Genomic DNA, 19,750 nt, shown 5'->3' on the forward strand with positions numbered 1-19,750 from the left:
TAGCAAAGTTTGAAAACATAAACTGTGAGCGACAACGCTTCCTGTTGCACACAATTTGCATAAGCAATAGCAACTGGTTTGAACGGAAATTCCTATCGATAAGACCAGCGTTTTAGCAAGTAATTTTAATTGATTTTAATAATTTAACAAAAAATATATACATATTTTAATGCGAAATTACCGACGACTTACTTGGTTATTTAGTCTTTTTTAAACTTGATCTTACTATAAATAGAGTAATTATATACAATTTATAAAAATTACAATATTATGTTGTACAGGTTCGACTGAGGAGTTACGTCCAGAAGAAGTTCTATCAGGGAGGTCCACACCTCTCGCCAGACCTCGTAAAGAAACCGCCGGACAACCGCTTCGTACCAATAGGTATATAATATATTTATACATAGCCCATGCTTTGCCTATATCAAGCTCCAATAACGACAATACTGCCATGAAATAAATTATTTTTTGCTGTTAGAAATGTTTCTATCATTTCATACATAAGTTCACATTAACAAAACTGATGGCTATGTATATCACCCGCAGTAATTTTATAAACGAAGCTTTAATCGCTAGTCTTCTTGTTACTGTTTGTTGTTATTTTAAATATAATATATAAAGCTTTTACGCTATTTAGTAACAAAAGGTTACACGTTTGGGTAGAAGATTACTTTCATTTAATCGGCTTATTAGAGTATTAGTGTCACAAATAGATTCCAAAGTAATTGAGCGGAATAGGATATCGTTAAATTAGAAAGTTGACAGATGACAGACGTATCGCTTTTTACTGTTATTAATTCATAGCAAATCCTTCGTTTAGTTTATTATGTAATAGGAAATATTAAATTATCATTAAAGAAAGTTTCTACTCGAATACTTCCTCTTACAAAACTTAAGAAAAAAACATCTTAATTGAGTTACTATTTAGAGAAAATTGTTGTTATAACGATATTTACTTTCCTTTATATTTTCTTATTGCCGACAAAAATGATTGGGTAGCATTCTTATCATTGTTGCCATACTCGAATTCCCTGGCGTACCAAAACTTAGCTTCGTCGAATTGGAAATTAAATGGCATACAAGTTCGTTGGGTTTTCGAAAGAATTTATATTAGATTACGCTAAAAGCCACAAATAACATGATACACCTAATATATAATCCACTAGATACAGTTGAATGCACTCGATTTCGTAGTGGGAATAAAATTAGGTAGCTATTTGTGATATTTGATTTAGTTCAATGTAAACATGATAATTTCTCAAATATAAAGGTTTTGGAAAAATATACCATAAAATTTAAGAGTCTTTCTATGCTGGATTTCCCTTCGGTTTTTCAAATAGCTAATGCTCGGGAAATAAAATTTGCTCTTCCATTTCACTAGGCGCTCAATATTTTAATAAAAAAATAGCAAATAGTTCTTTACCAAATTAAACTCACTAGTGTCATATTTTCATCGGCATTTTACATCATTAACAGGTCCTTGAAAAGTTAACCTAGCGGCTTAGCAGACTTAGCTTGAATTGTTGAATATAAATAAATAAATTAGGGAGTGTTAAATGTTAATCGTTTGATTTGCTAGGTTCGGTTTCAGGCAGCCGCACAGTAAGACAGCCAAGGTGGCCGACGTGAACGTTTCCGCCGAGCCGGCGTTTAACGCACCGCTTAAGGATAAGGATACAGCAATCAATAATAATGCTTTAGGTAAAACATACATTTACAAAGTAAATATAGTAATTTTTTGCATATAATGACCCGATAAAACAAAAGGCAGTTGATTCTGGATCGAGAAATTGACAGTTGAATGGATTAATGCATATAATTTAACTGCAGTTATACGATTAAATTAATGTCATCATCAGTGACGACTTTTTTGTTTAGTAAGGTTTGATTGAACAACAGACAAACAAAGCGTGTATTTGTAAACATTGTTTAAAAAACAATGGACACAATAACAATGGACAAATTTTGATAGTTTAAGTAATTTTTCTGAAGCGATTTAGGAACGAAAAATTGTAAAATGAATGGTTATTTTATGTTATTTTCTTATTTCATTCATACTTTTACAAAATTATTAATAACCTTGGTATATTTTCAGATAAAAAGAGTACAAATTCGCCATATAATCAGTTGCCGATGGTGGCAACTCAAGTTGCAACAACGGGAGTAACGACTGTCATTGGGGCGGGAGGATTGCCGAAACCTGTCACCAAACAGACTGTCATACTAACATACCAGACACAACAGTATCCAACACATGTAAGAATTTTTACTAGTATATATTTACAAAAGATATTGATTTTTTTATACATATTTTTCTTTGGACCAAATGGACTTAATTATTTAATAAGCTTTAATATTACGTCACGGGCGGTTTTTAAACAAAAAAAGTTCTGATTTTTTAAATGAAAATCTTCCTAAATACTTATTTAAAGTATATAAGTCACACCTAACTATTTATTAATAACTTAATTTATATTGAATTATCAAATCGATAAGAAACACCGTTTCGATTCGTATTGCGTAACCCATTTAATTGCACGAAGTATACTTACTTGGTAAGAATACGTTATTGTCTTCAGTCTTTACGATTGCATTTGCATTTTGTCACTTGTAAGGTTTGAAGAGACACCGCGCCAAGGTCGAGGTTAACTATAAGTATTTACATATCGGCACTTATCGTGAGAATATTATAGTTAAGATCTTAAATACCACCTGAACATTTTCTGAACATTTCTAGTTGGCAGTAAGGATTCTAACGCCCCTATCATATTTAAAAACAAAATCGAAGCTGATTCAAAAGATTCTGTTTCGGTTACATAGATCATTGTAATGATGTTGTAAAATTTAACCTACTGGCTGTCACCCGCGACCCCGTCCGCGCGGGATTAAGTATAAACAACTTTATTAGTAGGCTATGTGCTCTTACAGATTATCTTCTACATTTGTGCCAAATTTCATCAAAATTTATTGAATCGCTCAGGAGATACCTTCCAACAAACATCCATCTATTCTAAACTTTCGCATTTACAACTTTAGTAAGACAAAGTAAGCAAAATAATACTTGCAATTTATTGAAAACAGGATGGGCGTGTAAAAGCCTTACCTAGGGAGCAAAATGTACGCGGGACATCCGCTACCCGAGTGCCGGGGGGCGAGGCGCAGAAACCTCCCGGGAAATACACATTCCAGACGAACCAACTACCGCGCCCGCAGTACCCCGCCGTTAAGAACATCGACCCTAAGGCAGCTAAACAGGTCTGAATTATTCATTAATACGTTCCATTTCCACTATCTTTTACCTTACTTAGGTCGCTTTTCCACTAAGCGTACGATTCTGGCTGCGGCAGTAGAAATGGTATATAACAAGCTTATATCTTGATTTCATTCAATATTTAGTTACATTGCTTTTTAACTTCAAACGCCAACTTTTATGCGTCAAATTAAGCGTTCTAAAACTCTTATAAATCATTTTTGTATCTATATTTCGTTTGATAAAATTTAAATTCATATTTTACATGTATAATATCGCATAATATTATGTATATATATGTAGCATATATAATATAAATGAGCTTCACTGGTCGATATGATGGAAGATATAAAATTCATACGTGTTTCGAAGCAGTAATATCGAAAAATTGAATATTTTATACGTAATCTCTTACGATGATCGAAAAATGAAGCCCAATCCACGTGCTTTTAGCTTTAGATTTTATGAGAATATGAAGTTCTGTGTTTAATTTTACAAGAAATAAAATAAATTCTTAAGGTATTTCCATTTTTTGTGCAACTTCTATCTTTTAAATTTTTAGTATAAGTCCAACAGTACTGTATAAATAAAAATTAGAAACACTCGTATACTTGACCTGCATGTTTCCTCGGAACACGGATATTTATTCTTGTCAGAAAAAGGTACCCGGTTATCCTGAGTTCTTTAACAGGTGATTGCGAAGTATTTGTCGAATTTTAAAAAGCTGTCGATGTCCTATCTATTCATTGGTGCCTATACAATAGTAAAAAGACCATCACGGGTTTTCTTCCTACAAAGCTTTGAGCGAAAAGAGAACAAAAGAAAACTGCTTTCATTGAGCACTTCTGCTAATGGCTTCTAAAAACGCCTACTATGTCAACCGTGTCCGGTACATTAGAATATTGTACATATTCTGAAGACTTTAGAGTTCTTATTCGTTTGTATTTCAAAGTAGGTCATAAGTTACCTATTTCAGTGGTACCAATTTAGATACCGGGAGCGGTTCGCTAAAAATATAGCCACTGCATACTGCACTAGGCGTTTGAATGCACACGGTATTGACAAGGGAAGATATTTTAAAAAGAAAATATTTTATTTGTCTTCTGTAATTTCTATCACAATAAGACAATGCTGAACCGAGTAATTAAACTGTCGTCAACATTACAAAATGTTGTTATACTTTTAATAATAATTACCTAAAGGTAAGGATGCGAATTTCGTGTGTATTTGAGAACCTTGAATTATTATGCGTTTCACTTTTTAATTTTCAATTAGCTATTTATAATTATTTTTGTGCAAGTTCTTTACGTAAAAGATGTCTCTTTTTAAATTAATTGAACTTTTTCTGTATGGTTAATTTGGCACCATAAATAGCCCTTACTTATATATTAGTTAAAGCAAGTTTTTTTTTTGTTCTAAAGATATAAAACTGTGATCCTTCACTGCAAAATATTAATTTATATATAGCAAACGACATTATTAAAGGAGAAAAAACTAACAAACGCTTGAATAAATCGCACAAAGAGATTGTGAACAGTCGTGTAAAGCCATGCATAACGTTTTGAAATAAAATGGCCTAATGAAAATAATTAACCGCGTCCATTCGTTGTATTCACTCCGCTGCGTAGACACTCGTGTTTTAAAATAATATTTTTAATTCAGTGAGTGTTGAAATATTTCGTAAGTATCTTGTGATATATCTCGCGTAGTGAGATGCATTTAGGCCTAGTCTATTTATTTTTAACGCTTTAACTATGTTTTGGAAGCGAGAGACATTTGGTTATTGGTTGTGAGGATATCTTCATAGTTATGACGTTTGTTGAGTAATAATATGGTTAATATTTGTTATATGTTATATATAAAGTGAAAGTTGCTATGTATTTACATATTTATATGTTGTTTCCAGGTGGTCAATAATACTAGGAAGGCAAGTGCGGCAGACGGATGGAGGGAAGGTAAATTTATTGATTTTCGTTGTAGACAATTTTAATTACACCATTGGGTTTTTTAATGATTAGTTAATTTTCGTAACAATACACGTGCAGATAATGTAATTTTTGTCTTGCTATGAAGAACACTAGTTTACCTTGAAATACTTTTTATTGTTCGACGTTTCAGTTAAAGTAAACCTCGATTCATTATGATAACATTCACGATAATGATGATAAAAAACAAAAATTTTAAGAAAAAAAAATAGCCGACTTCAAAAAAAAAAACAATCTCAAACAAAATGCACTCAAAAGTAACCTAAAAAAAACAATTTCATACAAAATGCACTTAAAAGTAACATAAAAAAACAATTTCAAACAAAATGCACTAAAAAGAAACAAAATAATGTCATGAAAACTCTCTAAACTCTATTAGTTAGTAGTATGGGCTCAGTTTTCCGCAACTCCACGACAAGCGCGTATTTTGCGTGTCTCTAAACTCTAAAGAAAGTTCTCTTCTTTCTTGTAACATGTCTATCTATATATATAAAAGAAAGTTGTGTTAGTTACACCATTTATAACTCAAGAACGGCTGAATCGATTTGACTGAAAATTAGTGGGCAGGTAGCTTAGAACCAGGAAACGGACATAGGATAATTTTTACCCCGTTTTCTATTTTTTATTCCACGCGGACGGAGTCGCGGGTAAAAGCTAGTATTGTATAATTATTGTTATTTCGCTGTCGGTGTCGGCCGAAGTAAATAGATAAAATTTTATATTTGAGATGTATTAGACATACTTACGTTTATGTCCCTACTTAGGCCGAAACCGACTCCAAAATAATATAAATAAATTACTCCATACATCATTTTTATGTAAGTCATATAGTTTGACCTACGTAAGCCCAGAAAGCAAAATTGTGCTTTTCGTGTAGCATTTTTCGTTTCCGCGTAATTTTATTCTTACGATATCTCCTAAACTATTAGTCAGAATGATATAGTTTCAATTGCAAATATAATCTACATTAAATTCTCTTGATAATGAACATGTTTATTTACATAAGGGTTAATACTGAACTCGAATAATAGCGTCGGAAATAGGGCATGAATTTAGTTGATGTTTCTGAAGAAAAAAATGGTTATTGTGAGAAAACTATAAAATATAGATATATGCTATCGTGGAATTTTAATTAGCACATTTAAACAGCTACAATTCGCCATACATAATTTTTATGTAGGTCCTATAGTTTAGCCTACGTAAGCGCTGAAAGCAAAAATGTCCCTAATTTTCGCAACAAATTTTGAAGCTATATTCAAAATCTACTAGTCTTCTAGTTATTTAAAAAAACAAACAAAAAAATGGGACCCACCTGCAAGCACTTCCTTTCGATTAAAATATTTTTCATCAAAATCGGACCACCAAGGGCGGAGTTTCGCGGTAACACACATAAAAAAAAAAAATACAGTCGAATTGATAACCTCCTTCTTTTTGAAGTCGGCTAAAATAAACTCTAAAGATAGGTCTTTTTTGAATGACTGGTAAAAGATGGGCAGAAATAAGAGCCGAATGATTTTGTAACTCTTAATTTTGCACTATTCTAAAGTTACTTATTTGGTACATCCCAATAGGTTTCCCTTTAAAGGGCTACTAGCCCTTCCTTTTGATATGTGAGTTCTTAAACAGTTTTATATGTATATAGACTATTAAGAGTATTTTATGTAGACTATTTATGAGCATCGTGCATCAGTACTGTTAGCCGACCACCGACTAACTTTTATCTGCGGCTTCTTCCGCGCAGAATTAAAAAAAATCTTTGAAATTGATCCAGTAGTTTTTGAGTGTATTCTTTACCTACCAAAAAACAAAGCTATCATCTTTATGATATTAGTACAGATAAAGGATCATAGACACAAACACCAACTCAGAATAACTTTATCCATTCGGCAACATCCGAAAACTGACATATCTATTTAGTTTGATGTTTGACGGCAGGTGTGTCCGTAGGTGCGGGGTCCGCGGTGTCGAGTGACTCCGGCGTGTGGACGGGTGGTGAGGGTGGCGAGGGCGGGGAAGGTGGTGCGGGTGAGACGGGTGGCTCGCCCCTAGCGCGCCGCCGCCCCAGGAACCTGGAGATGGTGATGCGCGGAACTCACACATTCCATCTCAGAGAGCTGCAAGTCGCTGACCTTGATATCATGGGTAAGATAGGCACGCTTGGTAACGCGGTCACCCTTTATAAAGTTTCGTCATGATCATTGCAAGAGACAAGTATTATAAAGTGATTACTGAGATGACAGTTAAATAACATGTGAAAGATGAAAACGCTACTTTAATGTGTCTATTTAAGAATGATTAGTTTGACAATTCACTATGGGATGGGTTGAGTAAAATCGGTTATGCATTTTTTCAATTTTCGATGGCTCTTTTCATAGAATTTGCAATCGAAAATTTCGTTATATTTGTTTTTGAATTACAATAAAAATAAAGTTGTTTCCTTATATCCCCACTTTATTCGTCAAAACTATATAAACTATATAAATCATTAAACCAAAAATTGAGGTGTTGACAAAGACCTATGCTCGATAGTTCATAGTTGTTCATTATGCGCTTACGGTTCGACACTACGACACCCGTCCATTAAGTACGATATAATTATCATACAAAATTAATTCCATACTTCATAGGCGTTACTTATCAAACTAATCATCCTTCAATAGACACACTATAAAATCTTACCGAAGTAAAAATGTTAAATTGGTAACCATTTAAAATTAACTAACGTGAAAACAATGCCGTAACGATAAAGCCCACATTGCTGTATGCTTGTTTCACCCAATCTGCAACATTACAACGCTAACCTCGATAATAACCCAACTAAAGTTTTTGTCTTTCTTGTTTCCTTGCATTGTTCCGTATGGTTCCTTAATATCATGTTTGTGTAACAGACGAAGCGGTAGTGACCGGTCACGCGGTGATCCCGCTCCCGAAGCTGCCGAGTTCATTCGAAGGTGAACTATCTCCGGAGTACGAGACTCCAGCGCCGACGTATACGCCGCCGTCGCCGATAACCAAGCCAGTGATGGCGGAACCAGTGCGACAGAACTCTCCCATGTCCACCCTGGAACGTTACAGAACACGCACCAGGCCGGCGAGGATTCAAACCGATTATAAAGATGAAGAGAAATTCGTTATGGATAGAGCACAACCCGAAAAGTTTGATAAGCAGGTTTGTAATTGTCTTGAGATTTTGTATTAATTTTGTAGTTTTTGTGTAATAAATTGGCTCTGACTGCCGCAAATAGAATCTTTAAAACTGTTAAAGTCAATTTGACTAAATTTAGTATGAGAAATCCACACTTAGTGATTGCTTAAGTTTCCAATTTGAGGGTAGCATTAAACCTGTTTCCTCAATGACTGGTTCATCACAATTTGTCATCTCACAAGCTTGATTTACTCGCATGCAACTTAGGCGAGTGGGTATGTTGTATTTAATTTAAAATTTTCTTCATATTTTTTCCAGAAATCGTTTACGACCTCAAGCGGTGTGGTGTCACCGACTACAGTGGGCTCCAGCAAGGAGTCGAGTCCGTCCTGCAAGAGCGAGGAGAGCCACTTCGGTACCGCTGCCTGGCAGGCGCACGCTGCCGGCGAGGCCATGGCTACCAGGTACCAATGGATTACAGAAAGCCATTGTCTTACCGAGAAGACTATGGGATAAACGGAAAAATAAATTATTAATTCCCTCTCCTTCCAAATCACTTTTTGTCCCTTTTATAAATAATGGGAAGGGAAAGATTCAAAACAAAATACAACAACCTATAGTTAAAAACAACCTGTTACTTTAAAATAGCAAACTAAAAATTCTATCGTTTCAGATCTCAAGACGACGTATCACTGGCGCTGAGCGTGTCCAGTTGTGAAGATGAGAAGTCAAAGCTGGACGCTAAGGAGAACCAGAAGGTGGAGCAGGAAGTGCCCACCAAGACAATAGTGATCGACGAACCGCCTCATCCGCTACTCATGAAGTCCCTGACACTCAGCCAACATGACTCCCTGCGCGGGACTATGATGGGTCAGTATAACATACGAATAACTTAGTTCTTTTATAGGTAAAGAATATATGATTCTTATTTAATAAGAATTGTAGAGGTAAAAGTCATTAAGTAACGTTACTTACTCCCACATTTAGCGATATGTAGCCACCGAACCTAGACATATATAAATTTTTCCACAGGTTCAATGACAAGCTCCAACTACAGTACAACTAGTACATGCACAAACCAAAGCAACGACCATCATACGCTGACCCTGACACTCGAGGAGTCCAAGTTCGATATGTCAGCACTGGAAACTTCCACTCAAAGTCTTCTGGACGACGAGACCTCGCCAGCTGACAGTCTCATCTCGTCTACGAGCACCAGTGACAGCAACAATGACTTGCAAGTCGATAGAGACGCTCCTTCCATCTCCAGTGCCTATCAGACCGCTAATACCAAGACCAAGTCGCCGGATCCCATCGTGGAAGAGGCGGACGGTGTCGACGGAGAAGTCTTGTCACCGGTGAAGGAAGTCATGTATGTATTTTTTATATTCAAAGTGAAAAAGAAAGCTTAGAACATAAGAATTCACTGCAAGCAGTAGAAGTCTGTCTTAGCCTATAAAAAAGCAATTTTGATAATCAGACTTCGTTTATGGAAAGTGAAAATTTGGAAAATAAAATGTTGTAAGGTTGCTGTTAGGGTAGTTTTGTGGATGTTGGTTACTGTGTGCAGCGAGACGGGCAGTCGAGCGGGAAGCGAGACGGGCAGCATGGCGGGCAGCGGGTCGGGCAGTAAGCAGGCGACGCCGCCGTCGCCGGGCACGCCCACGCACGCCTCTGGCTCGCTCTCGTTGTCCGACGGACGCGACTTCTTCGACGACGAAATCGCCGACCAACCCGCATTGCTCTTCAGGAGTAAGTTTGTACACTTGACTAAACTTATCCAATATATTCGTATATAGTCTTTAATTCTAAAGAAATATAAATGTCGCAAAAGTCGGTTGACAATCTCATTTTATATTGATAAATTAGATTATCAAAAAAATACTTCTACCCCAACCTAAAATAAAAATGTATATGAAAACAATTTAATGGGATTCAGTATCTTTTACGAATCTTATCAATTTTATTAAACGAAATAAAGTTTTTTTTTTAAGAAGCGTACTGGCAGGAAATTATACACTACTCGAGAATTTACTTTTAAAAAGAAGTAATACTAATTAATTGACTTTTGGCGGGAACGCCTATTAAAGTTAAGATAATATCAACGACGGGATTGTTTCAACGTTAAAGTTTGCTGTTTTTTAATTAGTTTATCTCTTTGAGCACTTTTTAGGCTTTACTCGATTTGGTAATTGCAACATCTTTTAAAATTGTATGTTTGTTTAAAGAAAATACGGATGGGAGTCCTTCAATGAAGCGGGCAGATTCTGATGCCAGTAAATTGCGGAGGTCAAAAGAACGCATAACTTCAAGTCCTCTAGCACAAAGAAGCAGGAAACGTGAGCAATTTAATTTTTAACTTAAAAAGTTTCATATCATTTTCGAATCATATTATTTGTTTTTCTTCATTACCAAATTATTATATTAATGTCGTTGACTATATAATTCTTTTATGTAGTGGGCGGCAGTCGCAATGGCGGGGAGCGTACGCCATCTCTGGACACGTTGTCGAGCCTCGCCTCCGACGACCTCATGATGGAGAACGATCTTGCTAACTCCATCACTAGTCTGCAGAGTGTTGACGATTATATTGAAAGGTACATTATGAGGTTATGTTACCTAAGTGAAGAGTTGTAAGAAAAAAACAAATCGCACAATGTAAAAGTCATAATACGCAGGTTAATCTTTACATCATTGCTTATTGACAATGTCTTGTGTTTTAAAAGTCGACTCCACTGTGTGTAACGAGCGCAGACATACTATATTGAGATCTGAAAAGTCTTCGACAATCTGCCCACAAATTTCTCATCGAGAATTATTATGAACTAGCTTTTACCCGCGACTCCGTCCGCGCGGAATAAAAAATAGAAAACGGGGTAAAAATTATCCTATGTCAGTTTCCTGGTTCTAAGCTACCTGCCCACCAATTTTCAGTCAAATCGATTCAACCGTTCTTGAGTTATAAATAGTGTAACTAACACGACTTTCTTTTATATAATAAGAAGTAGTATTCTGACTACCGGATAAACCGAAAAATTACATTTCGTACAATATCTTCATATTCGTATAGGTTGGACAGTTCACTGCGCAGTGGTCTGAACTCACTGGACGAGGTGCAGTTGAAGCAGGAGCTGTCATCGTCGAAGGCGATGGTGCGGCAGTGGAGCCAGCTGCTGGAGAAGAACACCATCCTGGACCGGCAGCTGGCCGCCATGGCGCAAGGCACCGCTGACTCCCTCACGGCCAGCAACAACAGCCTCACCAGCGCCGGGTGAGTACTAAGTTTTTTTATAGTTTCAAACGACTACTGAATTCGCTAAAATATCGAAGAATTTACATTTCATTACAACTTAATTATAATAAGAACTAGCTTTTACCCGCGACTCCGTCCGCGCGGAATAAAAAAAAAAAGAAAAAGAAAACGGGGTAAAAATTATCCTATGTTCTATTCCTGGTTCTAAGCTACCTGCCCACCAATTTTCAGTCAAATCGATTCAGCCGTTCTTGAGTTATAAATGGTGTAACTAACACAACTTTCTTTTATATATATAGAATTGTTTACATCATTTATAACTGTCACGTGTTATAAACGTTATTTTCAATAATTCAATATATGAAACTTTAAATAAATTATATTATGGGTTAAAAACGAGCATAATACACTTTTTTTAAGAAATTTTTCTTTTAATTTTATAAACTATTTAAATTAAATGGACGTCGAGTTTTATCTCAAGTAGATTTCTCAAGCTATTTTTGTAACAAACAAAAGCAAAACAAAGAAAATTATAGTAGATAATAATCAAATAAGACAGAATTGCAAAAACAAAAACGTCGAATAATTACTTCGTTATTCGCACTTAATTGAAGTCGTACGAGTGGTGTCAGTGTTTACCAAATACAGTATCAGAGTGCAAGATAATGTTCTATTGAGTGACATTCGATAGCGACGTTTCGAAGAAAGTAAAACAACGCGTACAATATCAGTTAATTGCGTTTCGGTCGTTTAACTTTTGTCTAATTGAAAACGAAAGATAAGCGATAGTAATTACAAATATTTAGGTAACATTTTCCTTGTTTTAATTGTAACCATTTAAAATAAAACAATGTTGTCTTAATAAGAGTGGGTTTAGACTGCACTGTCGCATGTTTTAAAACACTATTACGTCCCTTTCATTCTGTTTGAGAAAACAATGACTTCAATATTTACAAAATTAATTTTATTTTAGTCATTTTTCCCCAATTTTTACTATTTTTGCGACCCATTACAAATTAATGTATTGGAACTGAAGAGATAGAGCCGAATAAAGTTTCTAAAATAAAATTGATACCAAAACCTTTTCCTTCCTTCATTGGAATCTATTCAACAGTTGTCATTATACGTTGAACTAATAGAAAACATTAGTTGATTGCACGTAAGGATTACATTCTGGTCTTTATAACTACACGATTATGTCACACGAAAATATTATCAGTTATTAACGAAGCAAACGAACCATCAATAGTGGAAAGTTAAATGAGACATCCATACGTTGAAAAAGTTCTTTATCTACAAATCCGTAACTAGAAGTGGACTTTCTCTTTCCAATGACTGACACAATTCTCATTAGGCGTTTACATCTCAAATACTTGTTTATAATTATGTAATGTACAATTACTTGTAGATAAAATTTTACGATTCATTTATTAAACAATGAAACTGGGACTTATAAAATGTATTATGTAAAAATGTGCATAGAGGATGAACAAAAAAAAACGCGAATACTTGAATAAGTTAATTTAAAAGTAAAGTTTCATGATATCGTTTAAATATAACACGAAGTAATCAAAAACACAATAATCTTAGAAGAAGATATGAAAATCTAATTCATGTACATTATGACTGTAATCTAAATTATTCTAAAGAGCATTCTCTTTTGAATATTCCATTTTGTGATTGTAATGCTCTTAATGATTTGTCTGGCGCGGTCAATTTAACAGTCTGCGTCGCGGTTGACGATCTGAGAATCAATTATGAGCGCTCCGTAACTCCAGAACAGTCGTTACTTGCTGCATCTTCAAGTGAAAACAGTTCACCTCATAAACGCCGCAAGAATTTCTCTTCTTCTATAAACACTATTGTTAGTCATGTTCTTAAATTCATACATCTACGCATACTGTCGTCGTTGCAATCTGCCGGTAAAATCTAGTTCAAGACGGTATACAAATACATTAATTGAGATTTGACTGATATTATTATATACTTCTATATATATAAAAGAAAGTATTTATAACTATTTATAACTCAAGAACGGCTGAATCGATTTGACTGAAAATTGGTGGTCAGGTAGCTTAGAACCAGGAAACGGACATAGGATAATTTTTACCCCGTTTTCTATTTTTTATTCTGCGCGGACAGAGTCGCGGGTAAAAGTTAGTTTTTAATATTTCGCATCTTGATATTCGTAGAATTTTCTAGATTCCTAAGTATAGGAAAGTAGTAAACTCGGGGATATAAAAATTGCAGTAGTGCATTTCGGCGACAGCTATACGAGACTGACGTCAAACAGTATGGCTTCTATTCAGAAAGGGTTTCTGCGGTACAACATGATAACATTTTAAAGGATAAATACGTGTACAATTATGTTATGAAGTACATAAATATTACAAAATACTTAAACACGTTTTACAACGGAATTCTATAAAATATATTTCATGTACAATTTCAAGAATACATGTAGAAATTACAAAGTATATAACTTTATATACAATATATAAATGACATGTAAGTTAAATGCTGTTTTTTTAATTTGTAAAGAAATTAGTTCTTATATCCAAGACATGTTTCTTTGTGCTTGGAACATCGTTTAAATCCTTCAACATTGACTTAGTGACTAACAAGGTATATAAAATAGTCATAAAATATAATGTTATAAAGACTCGCTTCGACTTCAATTGGTAAATTAGTTTCTTGTTTGTTCGTTTGACCTCCGTACGTCATGACACACTAGCATAATAGATTTGAACAATGGGAGTTATTCCCTGCCGTTTTAATACCATTCGTTAACCTTGCTCATGAGAGTTGATTCAATTAAACAATTGACATTTATATACACGAAACGCTTAGCTTGTTTATTTCCTTGCCAATGTTACCTAAATATTACAAAGATAGTGAATAATTACGCTATTAGCTAACACGATCGGTTAAGTTTTCGAAAGGTGTTTCGTAATATAAATTTCGCGCTCTAGACGGTTATTTTCAAGGTGGATTTTACGGTGAGCTTTGTGTCGAAAGGTCCTTGCACCATGAAGTAATCAGATAAAGCGCCTCGGTACGGCAGCTGGTAGGGCACGGGGCTGTTCATCTCGTGCTCGCGGCCCGCGCTGCGCCCGCGTGCCTTGCGCTTCGCTAGTCTGCCACAAGTCGCGCGCGCGGACGTACGTAGTCCAAACGTATACATACCACGTGCGCCTTCGAATCCATCCGATCGAATTTATATCAACGATACATCGATCATCAAAAGGTCATTGAACGCGACCGATCAAATACGAAGAGTTGTGTTAGCTTGGGACCTAATTTCCTGCGTTAAGAATAACTTGCGGCCTAGAAGATGTTAAGTCAATTACGTGGGTCATAAATCTGCGGAGGGGTTTACAGTAAAGCTCATTAGGATGCTTACGTTAAATTTCGTCGCTGCACCGCCTCGGATGTGTTTGTTTCGTTGTGAATGTGTTTGTGTATTTTAAACAATACTGCGATAAGATATCTAAACATCCTCTGTTATCTTTGACGTGATCAATAATTATAGGCCGGTACAGTGCGTGTATGTGTGGTGTGTGGGCGACGTTAGATAATATTGAATCTGCACGTTTAAATACATCGTATATTTGTGCTTTTGTGAAGATGATAAAATTGTTATATGTTTATAATATATAATATATTATATATTTATAATATATTACCTAATCTCAGTTGTTGGTGAGTGATGCATCTGTTTATGACAAAAGAGTATGCTCTTTAATGCAGATGTTATTAGATACCCTTTTGAAAAGGTGATTTCTTTCATTAAATAATTCGTAAGAAAAGAATAGAGCATTAGTTCAACGATTCTTTATCTACTATCTTTTGGAGTTAATTTAATATAGGTACATATTTTATGCCATTCTCAAAGTAATCTGATCTAAATTCTGTTTCTGTTTACAACAAAAATAGATCTGTTCATATGTTTCTGCAATTTATAATAAAATATTTTATTAACAATAGAATGTAAATAATAATTATTCATCAATGGCATATTATGCGAAACTATAATAATATTCACTTTGAAATCTTATGCAAATTATTTTGCTACCCTCGTTTAATTTTGTTTCAATAACAATTTTATACATTTATTTTATTCGTTTGGCATTGAGTCACCATCCCCAACTGTGAATCTGAAGGTCTCCTTTTATTTGTATTTAAAACGGTGCAAACTTTAATATGACATAAGTAGGTAGGCAAGTACCTACTATTTTAAGGTCAAAAAATGCTGTAATACATCGACTTGATTTATCGATAATCATACGTATTGCTAAGACGTATTGTTCCGCCTTAATAGATTATTGTAAGAACAAACTAGGCTTAAAAATAATAATACAATACACGTGTTCCAGACACTACGTGGTATTAGTTCCCGTTGAATAGTCGGGTGTAGGGTATCCCATTGTTGGAATCCCGTTGCTATGGCAACATTGAATAGCACAGAAAGCTTTTATTGCGGGCTTCAGTCAATGCGTCTAGTTGCTACCGCTTTCACGTTCAACACCCGAAATAGAAAATACAAATAAATGTGCGATAAAAATAATGAAGATTCCGCCTAATTATAAAGACTCGTGTGTTAAAAGTGAAATCAATTTAGCTTTGCTTTTTTGTGTGTAAAAAAAACTAGTACGAGTTACACTTTTTTATATAATTATGTTTTAATGTCGAGTGCTTTTCGTTAATTTCCGACGGTATCTTTCCATCAGCTGAGTATTTCTTATACTTTATTTCTTTACCTTTTTAGACAATTTTAAGTAGAATCTTTGCAGTTAATTTAATAACTTACAATATGCATCTGAATATACTATATGTCTTTAACGTGTTGATCAATTATAGTTAACTAAATACAAACATGCTTCGATCCATCAAGATGGACCGATGATTTGGTCAAGGTTGCGGGAGTATCCTGTATGCGGGTTGCACAGGACCGATCATTGTGGCGATCTTTGGGGGAGGCCTGCTTCGTTCCATCCATCATCGGTATTAGTAGGCAGTTATATAACTATATATAAGCAGGTATTCCCTTCTTGTGATGGATATTACACTACAATTAACATCATAGCAATATGTCAACGCTTTTAACGGGGATAAAATAAAAGTTAAATGATTAGTAACCTTAAATATTTAATTAACATTGACATCTTTAGTCAAGCCAACTCTCTCTAAGCAAAAAAGTTTGCCTGTGCAAAGGTCTGTTTTTATTATCCGTTGACAAAAGTCTTTACAAAATGGTTTCAAAGAATTTACGAAACATTGGAACCCATACGATAGGTTTCTTCATGTTCATAACTTTGTAACTTTGTACTCTGTTATGTCGAAAAATTATTTTGTTTTTTGATTTCCATGTGTCACGAGCAGATTTTTAATAGGATACGTACTCGAAATTATAACTAGTAATTAGACCCAAAGCACATATTATAATAGGTTTTATTTCCTATCTATATGTACCTTTAGTTATACCAATGGTTATATTAGTGTTGGCTGTTGTAATCAGTTAAAATTAAACTGAACGGTAAACTGACGGTTAGCGCATTGCCGGCTCCGACGCTCGGCCGCGTTGTTAATCATTCCAAGAATGTTTAACAACGTCCATGTTTTTTGTTGTTGTACACCACGCCACCACTTCGAACCGTATTCAACACTGCTCCGCCTATTAACTCATTAAAATGAAATGGCAACCTCGTATTTTATTCCGGTTGAGCGCATTCTTCATAGAAGATGATAATAAAATGCGGACTTTGAAATTATCCTTATACAGCTAATTGGAATTATACTTTGTCTAAATTTATAGACACTAGTATTTCGTAAAAATGTTCAATATACCCACACTCACAATTTACATAAGATATTTTTGTATTTAAATGTATGCTTAAAGGTAATAAAAATACTCGCTATATAAATTCACCGCAAAAGTCGCGTCTACTTGCTAGTTTTGCAATAAATATTTTGATGATTCTCTTTCTGAGACAAGACATACTGAGCCTTGTAAGTAACCACTTCGTGTATGAATTCCGGTTGATTTTTTTTTACAGAAAATAAGATTACAGCTTCTTAAATGTCTTATGTTTTCTTTCAAGTTTATTTTTGCCGTTACTTGCAACATGTCTCTGTCAATTATTACATGGTAACTTATTTTCATGTAAAACAAAACGAATAGAAATATTTTGCTACTTCAATGAGCACATATCTTTTTTACTCGTATTAATAATATAAACCTTTCAAGAGCGCTATAAATAGATAGTTTATATTTTATAGTTCTTCTTCTTCTCAGCCACGTAACACCCACTGTTGGGCATAGGCCTCCTCCAAAGATCGCCACGATGATCGGTCACACATTAAAGCCTGCCCACACATTTTATAGTTACTAGTATAAAATGAGAAATGTAACAATGTTGTCATTTTTTTTTCAATTAAGCAATTATCTAATACACTAAATATTATATTTGCAATGAAGATTAAGAACGGAAGGAAATGTAGATTTATTTATGTACTAACGAACTTGTTAAGATGACTAGACACGGAGAGCAAAATGCCCTCATATAGTAAAATTGGCAGTTACTATATCAAGAAGTAATGTGACACAGGATCATTGTTACAAAAATATTTAAAGATAAACAATCCAACTGTACAAGAGTAAAAGAATTTCAATTTCTCGTTAAAGGCATTCGGTACCCGACACAAGGCGATATTTGCATTAATGAATTCTATTGCGAGGTAATAAAGTTTTTTTTGCAACAATAAATTATATTTGTTAAATTAGAAAGAGGTCATTGCCATGTATGGTTTTTATAACAAACTTAAGTCGACAAAAACAATCATTAAGATCCAATCTGCATATAGCTATACTGCTATAAGCTATATCAATACTACGAATGGTATAGGATTAAATAACTAACATTTTCTAACATGAATAGCAAATGTTTCCAATCAGTAACATAAGTTTTTTTTATATATTGAAAAAGCTAGCGCTTGCTACGATACCATCCGATGAAGTGATGCTGAGGTCTAAAGATGGTACGCGCTAGCTTTGTAAATGCCTATTCACTTAGTTGCATATGCATGGATGTGAGGTAGGTCTTTATCTATATATATAAAAGATAGTCGTGTTAGTTACACTATTTATAACTCAAGAACGGCTGAATCGATTTGACTGAAAATTGGTGGGCAGGTAGCTTAGAACCAGGAAACGGACATAGGATAATTTTTACCTCGTTTTCTATTTTTTATTCCGCGCGGACGGAGTCGCGGGTAAAAGCTAGTTAGGAATAAATCATATCATATGCAGTTAATATTATAAAAGTAAAAAGTTATTATGAATACCAAATCTTACTTCTTACTAATACTATAAATTCGAATGTTTGGATAGATGGATGAAAGGATATTTGTTAGAAGGTATCTCCAGAATGGTTCTCGATTAAATTTGGTAGGTATAGATGTAGAATATAGCTTGAAATAACACAAAGGCTATCTATGATCCCGGTAATGTATACGGTTCCCGTGGGATACGTTTGGTTCACATATTTACTCGATAATTCCGCAACAGTTAAACACATATTTTTTCAAATTTGGCACAGATTTAGAACATAATTTCGAGTAGCTCATGATATACTTTTCACCCTTTTACCTAATACTGCGCGGACAAAGTCGTGGGCAAAATGTCGTAATTTAACTTAAGCTCCTGAAAAATTTGTTTGTGTAGAGTTTGATGTTTTCTTCTTAAGTGCTTGGTAGAACCGTTGTTTTTTTAAATATAATTACGTTAAGGTTTAAAGATAAATGTCTTTCATAAAACTGACAGTTGTTTCTAAGAAAATGTAAAGAAACCTTTCTAATGGCTAGTTATAAAAAGTAGTCCACTTTTTAAATACCCGTTCCGAGTTTACCGGACGTTCATATAAATTAAATGTTTCTAGTGCACAATTCGAACATAAATCTAACTCTATTAATTTAAATTATATATCCGTTTTTATTATGTAACTAATAACAGGTAAATGAAATGTTAGATGTGTTATAAAAGCTCAAAAAATTCCATGATCGAAGCTTTTAAAAGAAGCTTTTAAACCGATGACCCATAACGATTGTTAATTATAATT

General features: G+C 34.5%; 1 protein-coding gene across 11 annotated transcripts in view; it reads left to right on the top strand.

The window, feature by feature from the left end:
- LOC106720752 overlaps positions 1-19,750 on the top strand; it is a 66,501-nt gene that overhangs the window by 32,102 nt on the left and 14,649 nt on the right. For 9 of the 11 annotated variants that reach the window (XM_045679132.1, XM_045679138.1, XM_045679139.1 and 6 more), the window contains 14 exons: positions 282-384; positions 1,580-1,701; positions 2,096-2,256; positions 3,082-3,255; positions 5,157-5,205; positions 7,171-7,377; positions 8,124-8,404; positions 8,699-8,844; positions 9,054-9,250; positions 9,413-9,752; positions 9,951-10,132; positions 10,609-10,719; positions 10,839-10,977; positions 11,451-11,651. In XM_045679132.1, coding sequence (XP_045535088.1) covers positions 282-384; positions 1,580-1,701; positions 2,096-2,256; positions 3,082-3,255; positions 5,157-5,205; positions 7,171-7,377; positions 8,124-8,404; positions 8,699-8,844; positions 9,054-9,250; positions 9,413-9,752; positions 9,951-10,132; positions 10,609-10,719; positions 10,839-10,977; positions 11,451-11,651 — 2,413 coding nt within the window. The remainder of the gene's footprint in view (positions 1-281; positions 385-1,579; positions 1,702-2,095; positions 2,257-3,081; positions 3,256-5,156; positions 5,206-7,170; positions 7,378-8,123; positions 8,405-8,698; positions 8,845-9,053; positions 9,251-9,412; positions 9,753-9,950; positions 10,133-10,608; positions 10,720-10,838; positions 10,978-11,450; positions 11,652-19,750) is intronic. The other 2 variants (XM_045679135.1, XM_045679134.1) reach the window with 2 other exon arrangements.

Source organism: Papilio machaon, chromosome 8 (genome assembly GCF_912999745.1).
Source record: "Papilio machaon chromosome 8, ilPapMach1.1, whole genome shotgun sequence".
NCBI lineage: Eukaryota > Metazoa > Arthropoda > Insecta > Lepidoptera > Papilionidae > Papilio > Papilio machaon.